The sequence below is a fragment of the Athene cunicularia genome, assembly GCF_003259725.1.
Source record: "Athene cunicularia isolate RWA chromosome Z unlocalized genomic scaffold, athCun1 chrZ_part1, whole genome shotgun sequence".
Taxonomy (NCBI): Eukaryota; Metazoa; Chordata; class Aves; order Strigiformes; family Strigidae; genus Athene; species Athene cunicularia.
Window position 1 is genome coordinate 34739124 of NW_020799142.1, and position 18183 is coordinate 34757306.

Here is an 18183-nt window from a genome sequence, read left to right on the forward strand (position 1 = left end):
CGGCGGAGTGGGGCTCCCCCCGGGCTCCCCCCGGGCTCCTCTCCCCTCTGTGCCCCGCGGCTCCGCGCGTTTCGGCACCGGCGATCCGCACCCCGCGGGCTCTGAGCCTCCCACCCAGGCAGACGCGCCGCGCCTGCCCGTCACATTTACCAGAGTCTCCCCGGTCTGAAACTTCGGCTTGAGGAAAGAGGTAAGGCACGGGGAACAAACGCAGCTTGGCTCTGCCCGAGCTCTGGCAGATACCGCCGGCTTACCGGCTTGCCTTTGTGGCTTGGGCTGGTTGCTCTGCCTCTGGCTTTGTGTATCCCCCCAATACCTGTGAAGGCAGGGTTCGTGGCTGTGGGCGATTGCACGTTCGTCAGTGTGCATGCAGCCTTTACAGCACGGGCAGTGCCCATGTTAAGGAACTGTCAGAATTCTGCCACAGAAAGTACAGGAAAAGTTACTTTTGACGTTGGTCGCTCACCCGGGAGATGAAAAGCATTTTTTGACCCCCTGAAAAATCAGTATCTCGGTTATGTTTCCTACGGCTTTGTGTCTATAGCTTAAATAGCATCTCTTCTCCTAAAGTCTGTGTTAAGTGGAGCAGCTAATGAAGCATTTCACCGCTGGCTTGAATGTCAGCGTTTGAACGTTTTGAAACCGAAGAAGGCGTACTGTACAGGGAGCTTCTGGCAATAAATAGTTTCTGGTAATGAGTAACAGTGCAGTGCCTTTCATCTCGTGTGTGTGGTGGGGGGCCTGGATGTGAATGGCTCAAGAGTGCCCTGGGCCGCTCAGGGGACTTGCAGGCACCCTGGTTCTTGTACAGTCCCCGCCTCAGTGGCTGCTGCTGGCGTCCTTGGGCTCCCTGCATGAGTGTCCCTGCTGCCTCGGATTTGCTCACAGGTTTCTGTTTGTTTCTGGGATTTTAATTTGTCTTCAAAGGCTGGTTCAGGTGTCAAGTGCGATTTGGTCATTTTGTGTTCTCCTCCTAATGTTCACATTAGTGTGTGGTTGCTTCAGCATCTGTCCCAGACCCGTATTGTTAACTTCTAGGTATCGTATTTTTGGTAACTTCTGAACTGTTCTCTTCATTTATTCTTCCCTTGTGAGACAGCCTGTGAATGTTTACTCTCTTGCTTTGCAGGTTGTGATGGTGAATTCACAAAGCCACTTGCTTGCTTTGCATTGAAGCCCTCTATTTAAATTAGTTAGAACTTGTTTTCCATGGTTTTTTATTGCTGTGGTTTTTTTTTCATGCCATAGGTAATCGTTTTGGGCCTGAGTGTAACACGCTACCTGCACTTAAGTATGGGGAGGGGTTTGATTGATTTTAATTACGAGGGGGTTTGATGTTCCTGCTTGGCTGTTTCCTTTATCTGGCCTCTGTTAAATGAGATGCTTTTTGTAGACGTAATTGAATGCAGGGTATTAGCCAGGAGCTTCTGAAACTTAACCCTCCTTCTGTCTGTGACTTACTGTATGGCCTTGGGCAAATCACTTAACCTCGCTGTGTTTCTGTACTTGTCGGGGTGAAGAACGTGGTTCTCATTATATCCCCAGGAGCCTGGTGGTGCCTGAGCTCTCAGCTGTGCTTTGAAGCTGCTGTGCTCTGTGACAGAGCGCTGCTGCTGCACCTTGGCTTTTTGGCAAGCTTACAAATGATTCTGCAGTCTGGAGTGGTGTGTTTAGCGCTGTGTCTGTTTTCCTCACCTGTTCTTATATGAATTACAATTATGTTTTAAATTTGACAATAGAGATGGGCAATTTCAGAAAGTCCATGGATCGCTTTGTTTATGAAATGGTGTGCAGTTATGCACAGGGAGATGTAAAACAAAAGCAACATCTGAAAGCAAAAAAAAAGGGGGGGGGGAAGAATAAGCAGTGTAGAGAAAACAGGAAACAAATCAAGGAAAGAACCAGGTCAGTTGCCAGAGTGACTTTCTGCCTGAGAGGAGGAAGAGGAGGTGGCATGAAAGGGTTTGGAGAGCTAACCAGGAATCTCAGTGTTGGTTAAGAAAGCTTTGCAAGGCAAGTGCATTTCCCTCTTTGCCTGAAAGAAGCGTGCTTTTGTTATTGCATGCGCATAGTCTCATGAGGTGGAAGTCAGCCAAGAAACCATTTTCTAACGTTGTTTCGTTACAGATGGAGCCTGATTTAAAGTCCGATGCAGGGGGTTCCTCCTGAGCGGCCGGAGCTCTCCGAGCACTGACCCTGCCGGCCCTTCCAGCGACGCCTGTGATGCCATCCCTTGGCTCAGTCACAAACGGCGCAGGATAAAGGTCAGTTTAGGAAAATACCTTCAGTGTCGACTTTAGATGCTGACAGAAAATGTGTATTGCTCTGTAATCTCTAACCTTGTTAGCAGGAAGTAACCTTTAATTTTTACAGTTAAGAATACCTGCTGGTTTTGATGGGGGAGGGTAATACCTAGGAAGATAACTCTATTTATAGTTCCAGAAATCTTCTACGCCAAACAATGCGGGTTATGTGTGCACAAAAATAATTCTTTTTTCCTTTATTAAAACGAAGATACCTGGTTTATAACATGAACCTTGAGAGGCAACCTGGCTGTAAAAGGCAGATTGAAAACCCTTCAGAGTAGGCTCGAGCCTACAGCTTGAACAAAGGTTACCAACTTTACTATCTTTTGCAAAGATAACTTGTCTTGACTTGGACTTTAAATGATGGAAAGTCTGCGTATCTGTTAATGAAAAATCCGAGTGCAGATAATGGGTAGAATTATGATTTCGTTTCTGAAAGTGGCCTGCCTCCAACCATCCTTGCTTAGCCCCAGGCCACTCGGACTGTAGGCTCCGGGTCTCTCTTTGTTGTTATTATTTGCTGTTAAATGGTTGGTGACTAGTTGATCTCTTCCTTGTGTATCACCTGGTTGGCTCATAGTGATCGATTCACTTACATTGGAATGTCCTTCGTGCTCATTTTCATACATAACATTGGAACAGGCAGCTCTACAGGTGAGTACACAGTGGCTGCTGGTTTAATCCTGGTGCTCCCTCTCTGAGGAAGGCGTGTTGGTTGTTTTTTAAATGAGGTGCTTTTCTCTGGGTGGTGCGATCAGGCAGACCTGAGATGGGAAGCATTAGGAGAGAAGGCGTTCGGAAGCTGGTGCCCCTGGGTTTCTATTTTCTTCTGCTGATGCTAAGCTTTTTTTTTTTTTTTTCTCCTTTCTTTCTTTTCCCCAAGATTGGTCTTGGACATCTGTCAACGGTACAAGCTGTACTTCCTCTTCCCTCACCTGCGGGGTGATTCTGCAGGGGGGGGTCAGGGTTTTGGTGCCTCACCTTGTTTGGCTGAGTCTTCTGTACGTTCATTAGAGAAATTGTCACTTCCCTTCAACCAACTTTGCAGAGACATGGAGAAGGTAGGATTTCAGAGTTTGGCGGTACCAGAGTGTGACAGTTTTACACTGGTGTTTGCCTCCTGATGGTGCAGGTAATTAGAGTCACTGCAGCATCCAAGGAGGCACCTGAGTCAATTCCTTGTAAAAGAAAGATATGTGGATATTACAGGGTTGGCTGTGTATGATGCCAATAAAAAAATCTCTTGGAGCTGGAGTAGTCCCATCTGGTGAGTCCTTGATCCACACAGTTAAAAAGGCGTAGCTGAACCACCTTTTTGGGAACACCTTTTTTAATGAGCGGCTGCCCTCAGTCCATCGTCTGAGGCTGGGGGGTGTTTCTGACAGCAGTGTGAGCTGGAAGGGGTGCCGTGGCTGTCCCAGTGCTGTGCCAAGGCAGAGCTTTGTGGCAGACCGGCCTCCTTCCAGCCCAGACCATTCCCTGCCACTACATGCCCCATTCCTTTATATAGTGGGAAATAACAGCGCAAGTTTGTGTATGTCTTTATTTCTCCAGCACCCTTATTCTGCACAATCACGGCCCTTCCCTTTCCCCCTGCAGACACGGTGAGTTGGTAAGCGTGGTGTTGAAGTTCTGGGCGAGGCGCTGCGGGCGTACGGCGCCCTGGCCTGCAGCTGTGTGCATGCCACTCTGTCGGGTGTCTGCACTGGGCCATTCCCAGACTTCTATCCTGGCACTAGAATTTCAGAATCGGTGGTAAGGGGAGATAAGGAGACAATCAGTTCTTCATTAGAGTTTGACCATCTTCAGGTCTCTTCCTCTCGTGGATATTAATGCTGCTCATACTGCTCACTCTCAGCTAGAGTACAGACCCTGTAAGATGGATTATTTCTGAGGGGCAGGTACTGCACGATGTTAATTTCATGATGCTAGTGCTTGTGGAAAGTGAAATGAACCCCTGCTATTCAGGCTAAATTCTAAGTAGCCTCTGCATGATTTGTGGTCACAAATTGCTTGAACTGACCTTTTTTGTAGATGTTTTCTGTGAGATGAGGTACTACAGTGAATCAAAATAGATATGCTTTATATATAAAAATCGTGTGTGGGCATATCTGTACACGTGTACGTGTGTAAAACTTGGGGCCGGGTGAAGGACAGCAATAGATGCTACAGGCTGACTCATTTGGGACCTGCTCTTACAAATCAGGTTCCCCAAGGATTTCTCATGTTGCAGCGATAGCCTGAGTCTCCAAAAGTGCTGCTTGAATCTTTTGTGGTTCTGTTATGTGGTGAAGAGCTCGGGCTCTCCAGGTGTGACGTGTGTTCTGGTGTCCTGGGATGTGTAGGTGCGCTCCCTCACCACAAGTGTTTGATCCGTAGCCGTATTTTAATCACTTGAATTTGAACCTTTGTGGGTGGGAGCTCCAAGTCACCTCGTGTTAGGCACTTTCAAGGGGAGATCTTTCTCCAGGGTCACTGCGATGAAGGAGGTGTGTAGAGTCAGGAGTTTGTTTCCTTACTACCTGCTTTTGATTAGCTTACGCTCTCAAGTGTGGTTTGAGCATACTTACTGCAGAAAGGCAGGCCTGACCCGGGAGGTCGTTACTGTAGGTGGAACTGTCGAGCTGTGGCAGCTCTGACTCAGGCAGAGAGGTTTCTCTGCTGATTTCCTCCACCGTGATGCTTTCCACTGGAGTGGTTTGGCTGTAAGCTGACCACTTTGTGCTGCTGCGTGGTGGGAGCGTCCCGCAGTTCTGGTTTCCTGCAGCAGCCCCGGGAGCTGGGGTGTGCCCTGTGTCAGCTGCCAGAGGCCTCCTTGGCCGTGGTGGCTGGGCAGAGTGTGTCCTGGGCCGTGCCAGCCTGCCGGTCACGGCGGCGCTGTGGGTGATGCCGGCGGGCACACGCCGCAGGCGATACGTTCCAAATGATGGGCTGTGGGCTGTGCCTCCTGCAAAGGGACTTGGCTGGCCTAGAGGAGTCGAGCCTTCTGCTCCGGGATTCGGTTTGCCCCACTCCTGCTGTAGTGCGCGGTCGGTTCGGGTGGCGGCTGCCTCGGGGAATAGGAGCACACGGGCTCCCGCCAGCCGTCGGAGCTCCCCACGGCCTGTCAGAGCTGGGCTTTACCACGGTCGTGGCAAACTGCAAGGTGCATTCAGAAGTCAGTCTGTTCCAGAACAAATGGCTGATAGAAATCGTTCCCCTTAAAGATGCAATTTCGGGGGTGTTCGATTATTTTCAAGGGGTCATTCAATGGAGTAAATATAATTGTGACGTATGAAGTAGCTATAGAAATTGATAAGCTTAAAGCATGTAATTTGCATGGCAATCTAACCACAGCTTAGCAGTGTTTGGAATGAAGGTTATTTCCTTGGCTCGTTTGTGCTGATTCATGCTATTTCAAGTAACTACTTTTTTTTTCTTAAAAGCATCGTAAGGATTACCTAGAAGGTTTGAGCTGTTCAGAAAATGCTTCCATCTGCTCATCCAAGCCCTTGTTACCACTAAAATTTCCTATCTGTTTTGAGTAATATGTGATCTGTGTCTTATATTTTGGAAGCAAATCTAGTTTTATTATTTGCCTGTTTCTTTGTAGAAGCTCTCATTACGGGTAGATTAGTTGATTAATACATTTTTAATGAAGGACGATACTCTATTAAAGCATTTGGCTGGGATCACTGAAGTGAGAATAGAAACGCAATATCCCGCCATCAAAGAACTTTGGTTCTGGCTGCTGCTTTGTGAGGATTAAATAGAGCAAGAACTGTAGAAGCATTAGGTGGGTCTGCCACTTACCGGGCTCGGAGACGGGCACTGTGCACGGTTCCTTCGGAGGTGCTGGCGTGCTCAGTTGTTGTTTGTACCAGCCGGCAGCAGGTTAGGTGGCAGCTCCTTCTTTAGCTGTAGGAATTTTACTTTACGAATAAAACAAACAGTGGTTTGCTTTCTCCCTGATATTTAGAGAACCCCTGAGAGTTTGTGTGGTGAGAAGTTGGGCAGCTGGTGTGGTTTAGTACCCTTTTCTCTGTGTTTCACGATATGAAAACATTTTGCATTTAAGCAACTGCGTTGGATGTATTGATGCCATAACTCACAGGATCCGTCTTTCCTTATGCCTTAAGAATAGCAATAGCTAATAATAGTTGTATGAATTGCTGCCACCAGGTGAAAAAAGAATATCTTTGCATGTTGACTGGGTGAACCACGCACATGCTTTGAACTGTGCTGCTCATCGCCTCTGTTCTGTTTTAAGCTGGTGTTTGTTCCGTCTGTTTGAAGCCCGCTGCCGTCTCGTTCGATGGGGAGTGCCGGCCCTTGGAGAGGACGCACCTCTGTACGCCTCCCGCTTTGCTGTGTAACGCAGAGCTTCCTTCTTCTGAAGCAGTCTCTGTTCCTCAGAGTTCTGCTGAATTTGCTGCTTTGTTAGCAGGGTAAAGAGGTGGAGATTACCCCAGTGACGCCTCTCTGTGCCCTTCCTAGCCTTTTCAGAGCCTGTTGGCCACAGTCAGGTTTACAAAATGGTCAGCTGGGTTAAACTTTGCTTTATGTCTGTGTTGTCAGAAAGGAGGGATAAATTGATCCTGAGGAGGTGGTGGTTTTGTTTTGCTTGCCCAGGACTTGCTATTGGAGACCAGGTTATTTTCAAAGGGACAAAACTGCAGCCTTGCTCCGGAGCGGACCATGAGCTGTCATTTCAGTTACAGACCTCAGTTCTTGAGCATTGTCAGAGCTGTTCTTCAAATGGCTGCCTGGTGACGAAAAAGCATTCGTAATCCTGTCGGGGTATAAGCTGGGGGTATGGACTTGAGTCTCCTCAATTCAGGTGTGTCTGCTTTGATCAGCCATCGGAGTACTCCGTGGGCTCGGATTTCTTTCCTGGTTGGTTGTGTTGCAAGCCTGCAAGCAGCTCTTCAGGTGCTCTATTTACCTAATGGGCTGTCTTTGTTTCATACTCCCCTTTTTAGCTTAAATTCTCAGTTATTGGCAAGATGAGCGATGTGTTCCAACTGAAGGTGTCAGAATAATTACTTCTGTCTCTTAGGGGAAAATGTAATTGGAGTAGTTGTGCATCTGCTAGAAAGTCCTTAGGGGGAGCTCCCCACCCCAGGGATGAATGTTGGTCATGATGTTCTGGCTGCAGATTTGGAAGTGCATCTTCAGTCCTCCTGTGGGTAGGTTTTGGTTTTCAATGCGTCTTTCTCCAGTAACACACAGTAAAGAAATAAATCTAGTATAGGAAACCTTTAAAAACGTGCAAATTGGTGAACATGGAAATTTTACCTGGGTGCAGAAATTTAAAAAAAAAAATTTTTTTTCATTGTTACTCTATTGCAACACTCTTCCTGCTGGCAAGGAAAACAAGTTTATCATGCGACTAGTTTGTTGTTGGGGCTCCAAGTAGAGGACTGGGTTTTAAATGTACGATGGAGTTTCCCAAGGGAGATTGAAATATGTTCTCATTTTATTGAACAGGACGTGGTGTTACCATGCTTTGTAGCTATGGTTTTGCTGTTTTACTGGAGAAGACTATTTCCCTCTTGGTTTGGAAAAATGTGTTTCCTTGTTTCACAGCAGTGTGAAGCCTGAGAGCTTTATGTTTGGATTCCGTTGTTCAGGGCTCGGCAAACGATCGTGATTCGATAAATGCTGAGTTGGTGCAGCTCTGGAGGTTTCGTACTTGCCTCCTGCCTGCCAAGGCAGTGGTGAGTCAGCTGCTAGTTGGATTTCCTCTTGGGATCCTCTCGACAGGGGCCCAGAAAAGACTTCTTTTGGGGGCATACTGAGGCCCTGTCTTCACATTTACCTGTTTTGTGCTTTGGGTTGGGGTTTTTTGTATTGCTTTTGGTTTTTTACAGTGTGTAGTGATGTCTCTTGTAATCTTTCTAGAGTGAAGCATTATGGGACAAACCCAAAACATCTGAGGATCAGGCTTTTCCTTTATGTACTTTTTTAAAAACACATAACTAACTATCAGTGAAACATCTTGATGTAGCTTTTTCGTCCTGTTTTAAGTCCTGAGACCTAAAGTGGTTCAGAAAGGTCTCTCAGAGCTTGCTTTTTGTACTCTTTGAGTTTGGTTTATGACTCTTGCTTCATATACTGGTGTTGGTATGTTCTAAAACTTGTGTGTAAGAGTGCTGGTGGCCCTTGAAAAGGCAGAGCTCCATCCCCGGGCAGCAGGGTCCTTCGGGCTTTAAACGTGTAGCTTGCCTTGCATGTGTTCAGGTAGATCTTGTTCCAGTAGAGCCCTGTCTCTGAGAGGAACTCTGCAGCTCTTCTTGTGTTGGAATTTTGCTTTGCTGATTATTGTTCTTTCCCACTGCATATGTTCAAACATTACTAATTATTGGTTGAATCTAAGCTTGATGAGAGAGATGATGCCTTCAGAGAAATTTCTAAAGCCTGTTTGTTTGTAGCTTTCTTTATTAGTCCCTTCCATGCAAGATCTGTAAAAGCCGTGTTAATATCTGGTTATATTATTGTGAAACAGCAAAAGCAGGTGGGATCTTCTTTGAAACAGTTTTACCTCCAGCTCCTGCAAACCAAACCCTTTTTTTGCCTTACTTCAAAAACCATTTTGTAAGCAATCGTTATTTCAGCTCAAGTCTGAACATCAGCAGTGCACACAAACGTGAGAAATGGCCTGTCTTCTGAGAGTGGACCCTTCTAAGAATGGACCATTGCTTTTATTTTATTTCAGCATTGTTCATAAATAGTTTTTCTCCTGCGTGGCATACCCTTTTTTAGTTTTTTAGGGTTTTTTTTTAATTGTGGTGCCTTTTTTTCTCCTCTGAATAGTGACTGCTGCAAAAATCAGTTGTGGCCGCCTGTCCTCCTGCCATGTTCAGTTCACCTTTGGTTTCCGTTGTGTCCATCCCACACCCAGGTGCCGGTGCATGTGCGCTCTCTTCTCTTTCCTCTGCTGGCTCAGTATTAGTTGGCCTCTCTGCTGCTCTGTGCTGTTGTTCTCCTCTTTCACCTCGTGATCGCTCTCCACCTTCCTCTGAACTTCTGACATCTCTTTGACGTCCCAGCTAGCTCTTTTCATGCAGACTAGGTGTCAAGAAACTTAAGTCTAAACCAATTTGTCACCCTGTCACTGGAGGACTCCTTCATCCTCTGTCCCACAACACCTCTCTGCTCTCTTCCAGCCCCGGGTGCCTTTCTGCAGTCTCCTCGCCAGCCCCGGGCTCCTCCGCTGCCGCCGTGCTCCGGGTCACGCATCCTCGGGGATGTTAGCCAGGAGGTCTCCGGCTGCAGAGACGGTGCCCTCTGCCTTTCATGGTGTCGGGGTTAGTAAATGCTGCCTGAAATCCCTGATGGGTGTGAGTTTGTTGCCTTTTCCTTCAGAAGCCACGGTGGTGCTGCCTGCAGCACAGAGCAGCTCAGCAGACAGGGTTGCGCTGCCTGCGGGGTAGCAGTTAATGAATCTCCTCTGTTAGCAGGGTTTTCCAGTTGGCAGTTCAGCTCTTTGAGGCAGTAAAGTGAATACAATTAATTTGAACTTACCCCCACCAAACCGTTGCCCTGGCATTCCCAGCTAGCATCGCAGCCTGCTTCTGTTTGTATTTTCGGCATTTCCATTCAGCTGTGCATCTGTAATAGAGAACAAATGCAGTGTTTTTCTGACATCTCGTCTAACCCTTTGCATGATTAATTAGTTCATGAATCATTAATCAGTTAATGAGTAAAGATTAATAGACTAAAGGCTGAATCTCTGTGTGCCAGGGGCATGAGCTTATTTTGTTTGTCTTAGAGCAATTCAAAGATCCTCTGGTATTTTTTGTTTTAAGGACTGTGCATGTAAGGATCTTCAACACTTCCCCTCCAGGGGTCCCCTGTAAAGTATTAGCAGGGCAGAGTCCTTGTCTGCTGCAGGGCTTATGCAGTCATGTATATTGGATATACTTCTAAGACGAATTGAGCATTATGTCCTGCTCTAAAAGGATTTTGTTTAACATTCAGACAATTTGAGATTGAAAACATGAGGAATTTCTTCTGCCTGAACAGACATTCAGTGTAAAGAAAATGGGATGTACAAACACTTAGAAAGTAGACATGTGGGTGAAGAGCCCGACCCGGGCTTGCTTGCAAAGCAAAGGCCGTGATGGCCAAGGGCAGGATTGTCCACACCCCTCTTCAGACAGAAAAAAACGATGTTTGTGTTGGCTGTAAGTGTTGCTCAGTGAGTCAGGGTTTGTGGGATTGGTAAGAGACCAGACTAATACCTGCCCCAGCAGCGCCTGCCCGCCTGGCCGAGGCAGTGACACCCCTGCTGCTCGCTGGCCAGGGGCTGTGGGTGCTGCGGGTGCTGCGGGCCCACTGCTCCTCTCGCCACTGGGCAACTGACCATGTCTATCAAGTTGTTAGTGAGCCGGGTGCTCTGCAGATAAATCTTTGGTTTGGGCTTCTGGTTAACACTTTTCTGTGTCGTGTGAAATAGGAGATTTTATGGGGATGGTGTGGTAGGCAAGAAAGAGCAAAAGGGGTAAAAAGACAAGAAATAAACCAAAATATCACAGTGAGATATTGAGGTGCCTGAGCACGAATCTCCTGCATCCTGAGGCGAATTCCCTAACTCCGAGGCTATTTGGGAGGACAAATGAGCTTTCCACAAAAGTTTCAGGTTCCATAACTGTGTAAGTGACTCGCTGTCATACTCCTGGCTAATCACATCAGTAAGCAGCCTCTCACAGCTTCAGTGGGCCTCGTGAGAAGTGCTGTTAATTCATGTGAAATCAAACTGTGCGTTCATACGATACCTGGTGGTTTGGGTTCATTTTGTACACTGGCAATCTTGAAACAGTACCCTGTGTGCTGGGCAAGCCCTGCAGGGCTGCAGCCCCTGGGTGCCGGGTGCCGTGTCATTCGAGTCGCATATTAAGTGCTCATGTAATATTTAGCTCTCTCTTATAAGAGATATGAAGGACGGGAGACAATTCAGAGTTGCAAAAATAGAAACTAGCATGGATGTGGATAGGCTTCGGTGTCAGCGCCAGTGATGCTGGTTTCGTTCGCAGCAGCCTGTGGGGTGGAGGGTGGCGCTGGCTTTCCCTTACAACTCCAGCTCCTTTTGCAAGGTGGGTCAACAGACGGGTCCGTGGGAGCTGGCTGCTGTGCACGTCGTGTCGCTGGGCTCCGGTGACCCTTTCACTTGGTTCTATTTGGAAGTTGCCAGGGAGCAGCGAGAGCAGCGCTGCTCCCTGTGGGAAAGCAAGAGGACGGGCCCCGGGGCTCGCGAGGCAAGCAGCACACACCCTGGGCTGGTGGCCAGCAACGAGGCCGTAAGCAGTGCCACGGTGATGAGGCAGGTCCAGGGCCAAGCCAGGCAGCTGGTGTGTAGTTCGGGGTTAGGAGCAGGCCTGGGGAAGCCTGGAGAGGTCCACAGTGTCAAAGCAGAGCTGAAGGGGGCACAGGCATGGCCGCAGCTCAGCCGGAGCCCGGCCCTGCTCCGATGGGCTCAGGCAGGGCCTGCAGGCTGAGCTGAAACGTGGCTCCTGGTCCAGGGATGTGGGAGGGCCGGGGCGAGGCCGCTCGGGGCCCCGGAGGCTATTGGTGCCCTGGCAGAAATGGCTGAGGTGGTGGAGCCCCCTCTCCTCACAGGGTTTAATTTTCTTACAGTTGTTACAGTGCCTAGCACAGACAGGACAGAACCTGTTTGGAGGTGTCAATCTGCAGAAACAAAGGGCAGTTTAATCATCAGTACAACACACATTTGGGTGTTGAGTGGTTAGAAATGAAGAGGATGTGCTCATCAGAATAGCCTGCACCTTGTGCCAGAGCAGTTATTAAAATGCCAGGACACCCAGCAAGGTGACTGACTGGCTGCATGTAGATGAGGACCTCCTGGGAATCGTGCAGGTGGTTATTTGTAGGTGCTGGTTGGAGAGGAGTTACACACCAGTGGATGGTTTCTGGATTTTGGTTACAAGCAGGTGGTTGGACCCTGTCTGTTGCAGCAGATAGCTTCAGGTGCAGAAACTGTCTTGGTGATCTAAAGATGCTGGAGGAGATGATAGCCAACTGCAACAGCCCAAGTCACAACAGGAGTTTTTCAAGAGCTAGAATTTAAATAAACTTTATGAGAAGTGGACATCCCAATTTGGGAGATAATGTGCTTGAGGGCTGGGGAGCATGTGCACTTTCTGAAGAGCTTCAGGCAGAGGCAGGTGCTTCAGCTGACTGGTCTTGGGTGCTGAGCCACAAAGGAGTGTTTGGACACCAAGATGTGGGATCTCGCGGTGCGAAATGCTGACGTTCAGCCTGTGGGGAGGGGAGAGGAAGCACGGCTTGGCTTGGGTGAGGCTGGGCAGAGCGGGATGGAGCCACAGCTGCCTGACCCGAACCCTCGGTGGCGCGTGGCTCTGCAGGGGACGGTGTCACGGCCGCTGGGACTCGGGTGTTTGTGGCTCCCTAATTCCTGCATCCCACGCAGGGCGTGCTGCGTCACGAGCACAGGGTGTTCCTTAGTCTGCCGCGTGAGCACGGTGATTACACATAGCAGAACGGGAATGAAGGGCTCGCTGGGAAAATAACTGCCTCATGACTTGGGTCTGTGCTTGAAAACCCAGCCTGTGCGCTACGCTGTCCCAGGGAAACTGGTTTCAAATGTGGGTTTTGGTGACCAGCATCAACAGAGTAAAATTAAGGAGACGTGGTTTCCAGCACTTGCTATGTTAACTCCTTTCCCTAACTTTTCTAAAATGCTGGCAGGGCTCTGGCAGCATGATCTCAGAAAGGGATTCGGAGACCACCTTCGATGAGGATTCCCAGCCCAACGATGAGGTGATGCCGTACAGTGACGATGAAACGGAGGATGAGCTGGACAGCCGGCAGCCTGCCGTGGAACCAGGACAAAACCAAAGCCACAGAGACGCCGAGGAGAGCCAAGAGCCATTGAAAAAAGGTATCATTATGAGAGAAACTGGAGTTGGGTAGCTAATGCTCCTGAATACAGAGGCTGAGCCATGCATGGATCAGTTGGATTTTTGTGCTTATTTGTTAAGTAGGATTTGGAATGGCTTATCTGGATCTGTGGAGCAGTAATTGATGGTAATTCAGTTTAACAAGTGACAAAACGAGAATCAGCTTCATTCCAGTCTGCAACAAGAGTTCTGTGCCACTGCTTGCTGGTAAAACTGATGATCTGCATGGTGACCTTGTCTTAATACGGGCCCTAGACGTGCCCAGCCTGTGGTCTGAGCACTGCTCGCACAGAACTGCAGATCCTTGCCTTCCCCATCATCTGGAAACTTGAACCAGCGTTAGCCACTTCACTGCGTTTAGTCAGTTGGTTTGCATGTATTTCTGCTTTCTCAGTCTTGCACAGATGAGATTTCAGCTTCAATGCTAACGTCGTAGCCTGATGATTTCCTTTTATTTGTAGCAGTTCAGACCCACGGCAGGGTGAGGTGGGTAGGAGGGCAGAGCAGCCCCCCAGTGCTGTCTGTGTGCTGCCGCCCGCGTAGGAGCATGACTGGGAGGAACCTCCCTGGCGTGCTTTAGACACACCTCTTCTTAACCTCTGTCCAAGGAAAGTCCGTAACTCCCCTAAATACCTTTTTTTTTTTTTTCCCAGTGTTGCAATGCGAGTACTTTTTATTTAACCATCACCTGTTTAATATATATAGGTTTCTTCCTGTTTGTGAGGCAATAGGGAACAGTTGATCGCCTCTCATTTTATAACCACCTATTAGGTGTTTTCATTTGATAACCACCTATTACATGTTTAGTTTTGTGGGGTTTTTTACAATGACTGTGATAACATAGAATAAGCAGTTTTCCTAGCCTCTCATCACCCACCATATTTTCCTGGGTCCTCATGACTGTTACTCTCTCCCCCCACTCTCCCCTCTTATTTTGTCCAGATGTTTTATTTCATAGACACAGTACACCAGGAACCACAGGTTTACTTTGTGGCCTAGTATAAGCACAAGAAAAAGAAGGAAAAGAGAGAAACGAAACTAAATGTGGACCTCCTACACTTCTTTTCCAAAGTGTACCCTGTCTTTTCCTTTCTCTGGGTGAATTTGAGACAATCTGAAAGCAGGGAGATGAGTTTTGAATCTGCCCTCCCAGGAGCTCGTAACTCTCACGAGTTCAGTGTAACCACAGATCTCTGCTGTCTATACTGTTAATGTTACCCAAATTATTATCCAAAATACAGACTAGAGCTGTGGATATGGCAAAAGCTTTAAGGAGGTAAGAGATGTTACCATGTGTGCCAGCAGGCCGGTACTTTAATCATAGGCCTCGTAAGGAGTTGATGAACTTCATCAGATTTTTAATTTTTTTTCCCTCTTTAGACCCTTTGGGTTTGTTTGTTTAAATCCTCTTTGTCTGCTTTTTCTGGTTAATAGATAGTTTTCTGGCATAAGTTGCAGAGCTTGTAGGATCTGCTAACTGGTTCAGTAGCTAATTATATTCAGGTAGTGCTACAAAAACATCAGCCTTTGTGCTTCTTATTTTTTCCCCTCAAAAAAGATGGTTTTCCTGTTAGGTTCCTTTAAAGATGGTGAATTACTGATGTAGCTTCCCAAGCATTAGGTGATAATATCACTTTTAAGCAGTTTAAAGTGATTTGGGGTGGTTTCCTACCTGCAGCTTTTATTTAAGACCTAATTTGCCCATTTTCCATCTGGGGTGCCGAGGTTTTCTCAGCACTGCAATGTGGTGAAGAAATGTTCTTGTAGACACGTTTACAATTTTCTTCAGTCCTGTCATTAATAACTTTCTCAATTTATGCTCTTCAGTAATGCTTGTCATCTTTTAAACCAAAGCCCAGTCCTCCAGTGATTGTTTTGTGAATTTTATGCAAGGCAGCTGCAGCTCTGTGACTAGGAGCACTTCTGTGTATGCCCTGACGAGGACGCACGGTGTATCTTCACCATCTGCTGTATGTTTTCATTTATGCAGTCTTAAATATAAGTGTTACGGCAAGATAAATATTTCTCTGCTATCTTCTCAGCTTGCAGCCAGTGGAAATGAAAGTTGTATGGTCGCAGGGAAGATCCCAGATACATCAGAGGAGAACTTGCTTTATGTGTTGGAGGGGAAAAAAAGGGCTTTTTGTCTGCATTTGAGTGTTTAAGCCGGAGTCGGCCTTACCAGAGGTGACTGTGGCCCCTGCAGCAGCCTCCCCGCAGGTCCCCAGCCCGCGGGTCCCCAGCCCACGCCTCTGCCCGTGGGTTTCACTGTCCCTGCTCTGCAGCGTGGGTGCACTTGGGTCACGGAATCCGGGGAAACCGAAGAGAGCACCCATTGAGGATGATTACCCTGCAGTGGAGAAAAGCGGGGGATGCTTGGCTGATGAGTCAGGAAAGCTGAATTTCAAACCCGTGTCTGCCTCATCCTTCCCAGCCAGCAGAGCTGACTCACAGGGGCACCTCGGAGCGCGCAGAGGGACTGCTTGGGTGGGGGTGGCAGGGTGAACAGGGCTGGGGGCGACACAGGCTGGGGGCAGGAAAGGCGTCTGGAGGGTCCTGGAGGGGAAGGGGACACGGACAGTAACCTGACAGCAGGAGGCTTTCAGGCAGTAAGTATGGTCGGCCAAAAGCTATGGATGTCCTAGATGGGCTCTGTAGGACTTAAATTAATGATCAGGACCCTACGGTGGAGGTGGATGGTTTGTTAGCAAGCCCTCTAGAAACCCTTTCCTTAGGGAGGCTGTATGTCAAGTCAGGTTTTAAATGCTAAATACCGAAGGTGACAGGAGGCAAGATTGCTGAGCTGCTTTGCAAGCTGTTTTATCAGTTTGTAGTCCAAAACTGCAGAAATCTGTTGCAGACATCTCTTGTTTACTTTTGTTAAATTTTGCTCCAAAATGCAATTTATATTCCTGAGTTTTCAAGCAGTCAAACAAAACTGATGGCTGAAGAAATGAGCACTTCAGATTTTTACTTTTTTTTTTTTTATGGTTGTAAATGAAAACCATTCCACAGTATGGTCATATGAAATAATTGTTTTCAGAAGTTGAGTGGACCATTTCTAGAGAGACTGAGAAACCCTGTTTTGGGTGCTGAGTGCTTCACAGGTATGATAAAAGCAAACCAAAAGAGAGGAAAGATGGGAATTCAGCATGATTAAATGTTACTCTGAGAGATTTTCAGTTTCTCATAGGACTTCCAAATTATTAATCACCACTTCTTCCTACCTCAGATTATATTTTAATTGTTAATAACAGCCTGGAAACTTATTGAAAACCTTTTTTTTTTTTTTTTCTTTTTTCAGACTATGCATTAAAAAGCAGGGACCGGTCTTGTTTCAGTTGGAAGTACCTTGAAAAGATGGCATTTGAGAGAAAACCTGAAACTGGCAGATGTGTTCCCTCATGTTCATAACAATCAGTTATTGACCCGTTTTGCCTTGTCTCTTCCAGACTGCAGCTGGCAAGTTAAAGCAAATGATGAATGCTTCTACCAACAGCCCCAGTTTAAGAGAACTGTATTTCTGTGCTTCAAAAAAAGCAAATATGCAGTAAGTTTTCTTTATCTCAACTATGTGCTAATAGTACTCGGTAGGGTGAATACTTTCTTAATCTCAGTAAGATCTTTCCAACCACTCCTGATGAGTGTAAAAGCCACAATTAACACTTCCTTAGGATTTCCATCAAAGGTGAAGAACTGCTTTTGGGTTTGTGAATGGAAAATCAAGGTATGGAGAGACTCGTTTAAGATGAGATAGATCCTGAGAAGCCAGGTGTTGTCAGTCCAAATTCCGATTTTATCTGCTCAGCTGCGGCTGTTGCAAACGTCTGCACAGGTGTTGTCTTTCATATCAGAACTCTTAGTGTAGAATTAAGCAATATCCTGATTAAGCTAGACCAGGGCAGTCTTAAAAATAGACATTTGGAAATGTCTACTTGTTTAAACAGTGTCATTCTGAATCCACCTGATTTTGGTACAGGAGACATTTTAATCTCATTTATTAAGACAAAAGGTTGGGGTTTTTTTTTCTTCCCCTGTCCTTAAATTTCCCACTTTTCAGAGCAGTAAAGGTGAGGTGCTGCTATGTGGTGCTGGTTGCAAGTGACAGAGGCTTGGACTGGGGGGTTACATGTGCACTATCTGGCTTCATCGGTGGTACCTGCTGAGGTACCTGCCTTGCAGACGGGGCGGTTGGGGTTATCTCATGCCTGAGGATGAACACTTCACAGTAAAACTGCTGCCCTGGAGCTATTCAAATGGAAATCTGTCGTGTTGGACTAGGTAGGGACTGGCACTCCTGAGAGTTGACCTTTGCTGGATCTGACATTGTCCCTCCTGAATAAGTCTAGTTAAGTCCTTTGTATCAGGAATCATGATTTGTAGTTTGATGCCCGAGACCAATTACATGCCTATTAAAGATGTCATGTATTTAGCAGTTCATGTCGAAAGGCTTTACAGAGAAGACTGCCCGGGAGGAGCAGGGCGCTGAAGCTGAAGCTTCCCTGTGCTCTGGCAGTGCCACCTGCAGGGTGTATTTCCCTGGCAGAGGTGGTGACCTTCCCCGCTGCAGCTGCCCGGTGCCCTGTAGTCCTGGGGGTAGCGAAAGCCTCAGTCCGAAGTATGTTAATTGGAGTATGTTAATTTAGCCAAACAGGCCTTTTTTTTTCCTTGTTATGTTGAGACTGTGACCCATGTTAAATTGTTGAGGAAAGGTCCGACTCTAACAAAGTTCATAAGAAAGATTTCACCAGTAAAATGGTTTAAAAATATGCATTGTACATCTGTAATAGAAGAAGAATCTGCTGTTGTGAATGACGTTTGGTTTTCTTCAACAGGGAAATGCAATTAAGACATACAAGTACAACCCTATCACTTTTTTACCACTGAATCTGTTGGAACAGTTTAAAAGAGCAGCCAACTTCTATTTCCTTGTTCTTCTCATTTTGCAGGTAAGA

At 47.1% G+C, this 18183-nt stretch overlaps 1 protein-coding gene across 3 annotated transcripts in view; it reads left to right on the top strand.

The window, feature by feature from the left end:
• Nucleotides 1-429: 429 nt before the first annotated feature.
• The window catches only part of ATP8B1 (ATPase phospholipid transporting 8B1), a 37732-nt gene continuing 19978 nt past the window's right edge, over nucleotides 430-18183 (top strand). The window contains exons 1-5 of one of the 3 annotated variants that reach the window (XM_026865916.1): nucleotides 430-691; nucleotides 2128-2264; nucleotides 13017-13209; nucleotides 16681-16778; nucleotides 18064-18177. In XM_026865916.1, coding sequence (XP_026721717.1) covers nucleotides 13029-13209; nucleotides 16681-16778; nucleotides 18064-18177 — 393 coding nt within the window. In that variant the 5' untranslated portion in view covers nucleotides 430-691; nucleotides 2128-2264; nucleotides 13017-13028. Of the gene's footprint in view, nucleotides 692-1018; nucleotides 1039-2127; nucleotides 2265-3260; nucleotides 3368-13016; nucleotides 13210-16680; nucleotides 16779-18063; nucleotides 18178-18183 lie in introns of those variants that run through there. The other 2 variants (XM_026865917.1, XM_026865915.1) reach the window with 2 other exon arrangements.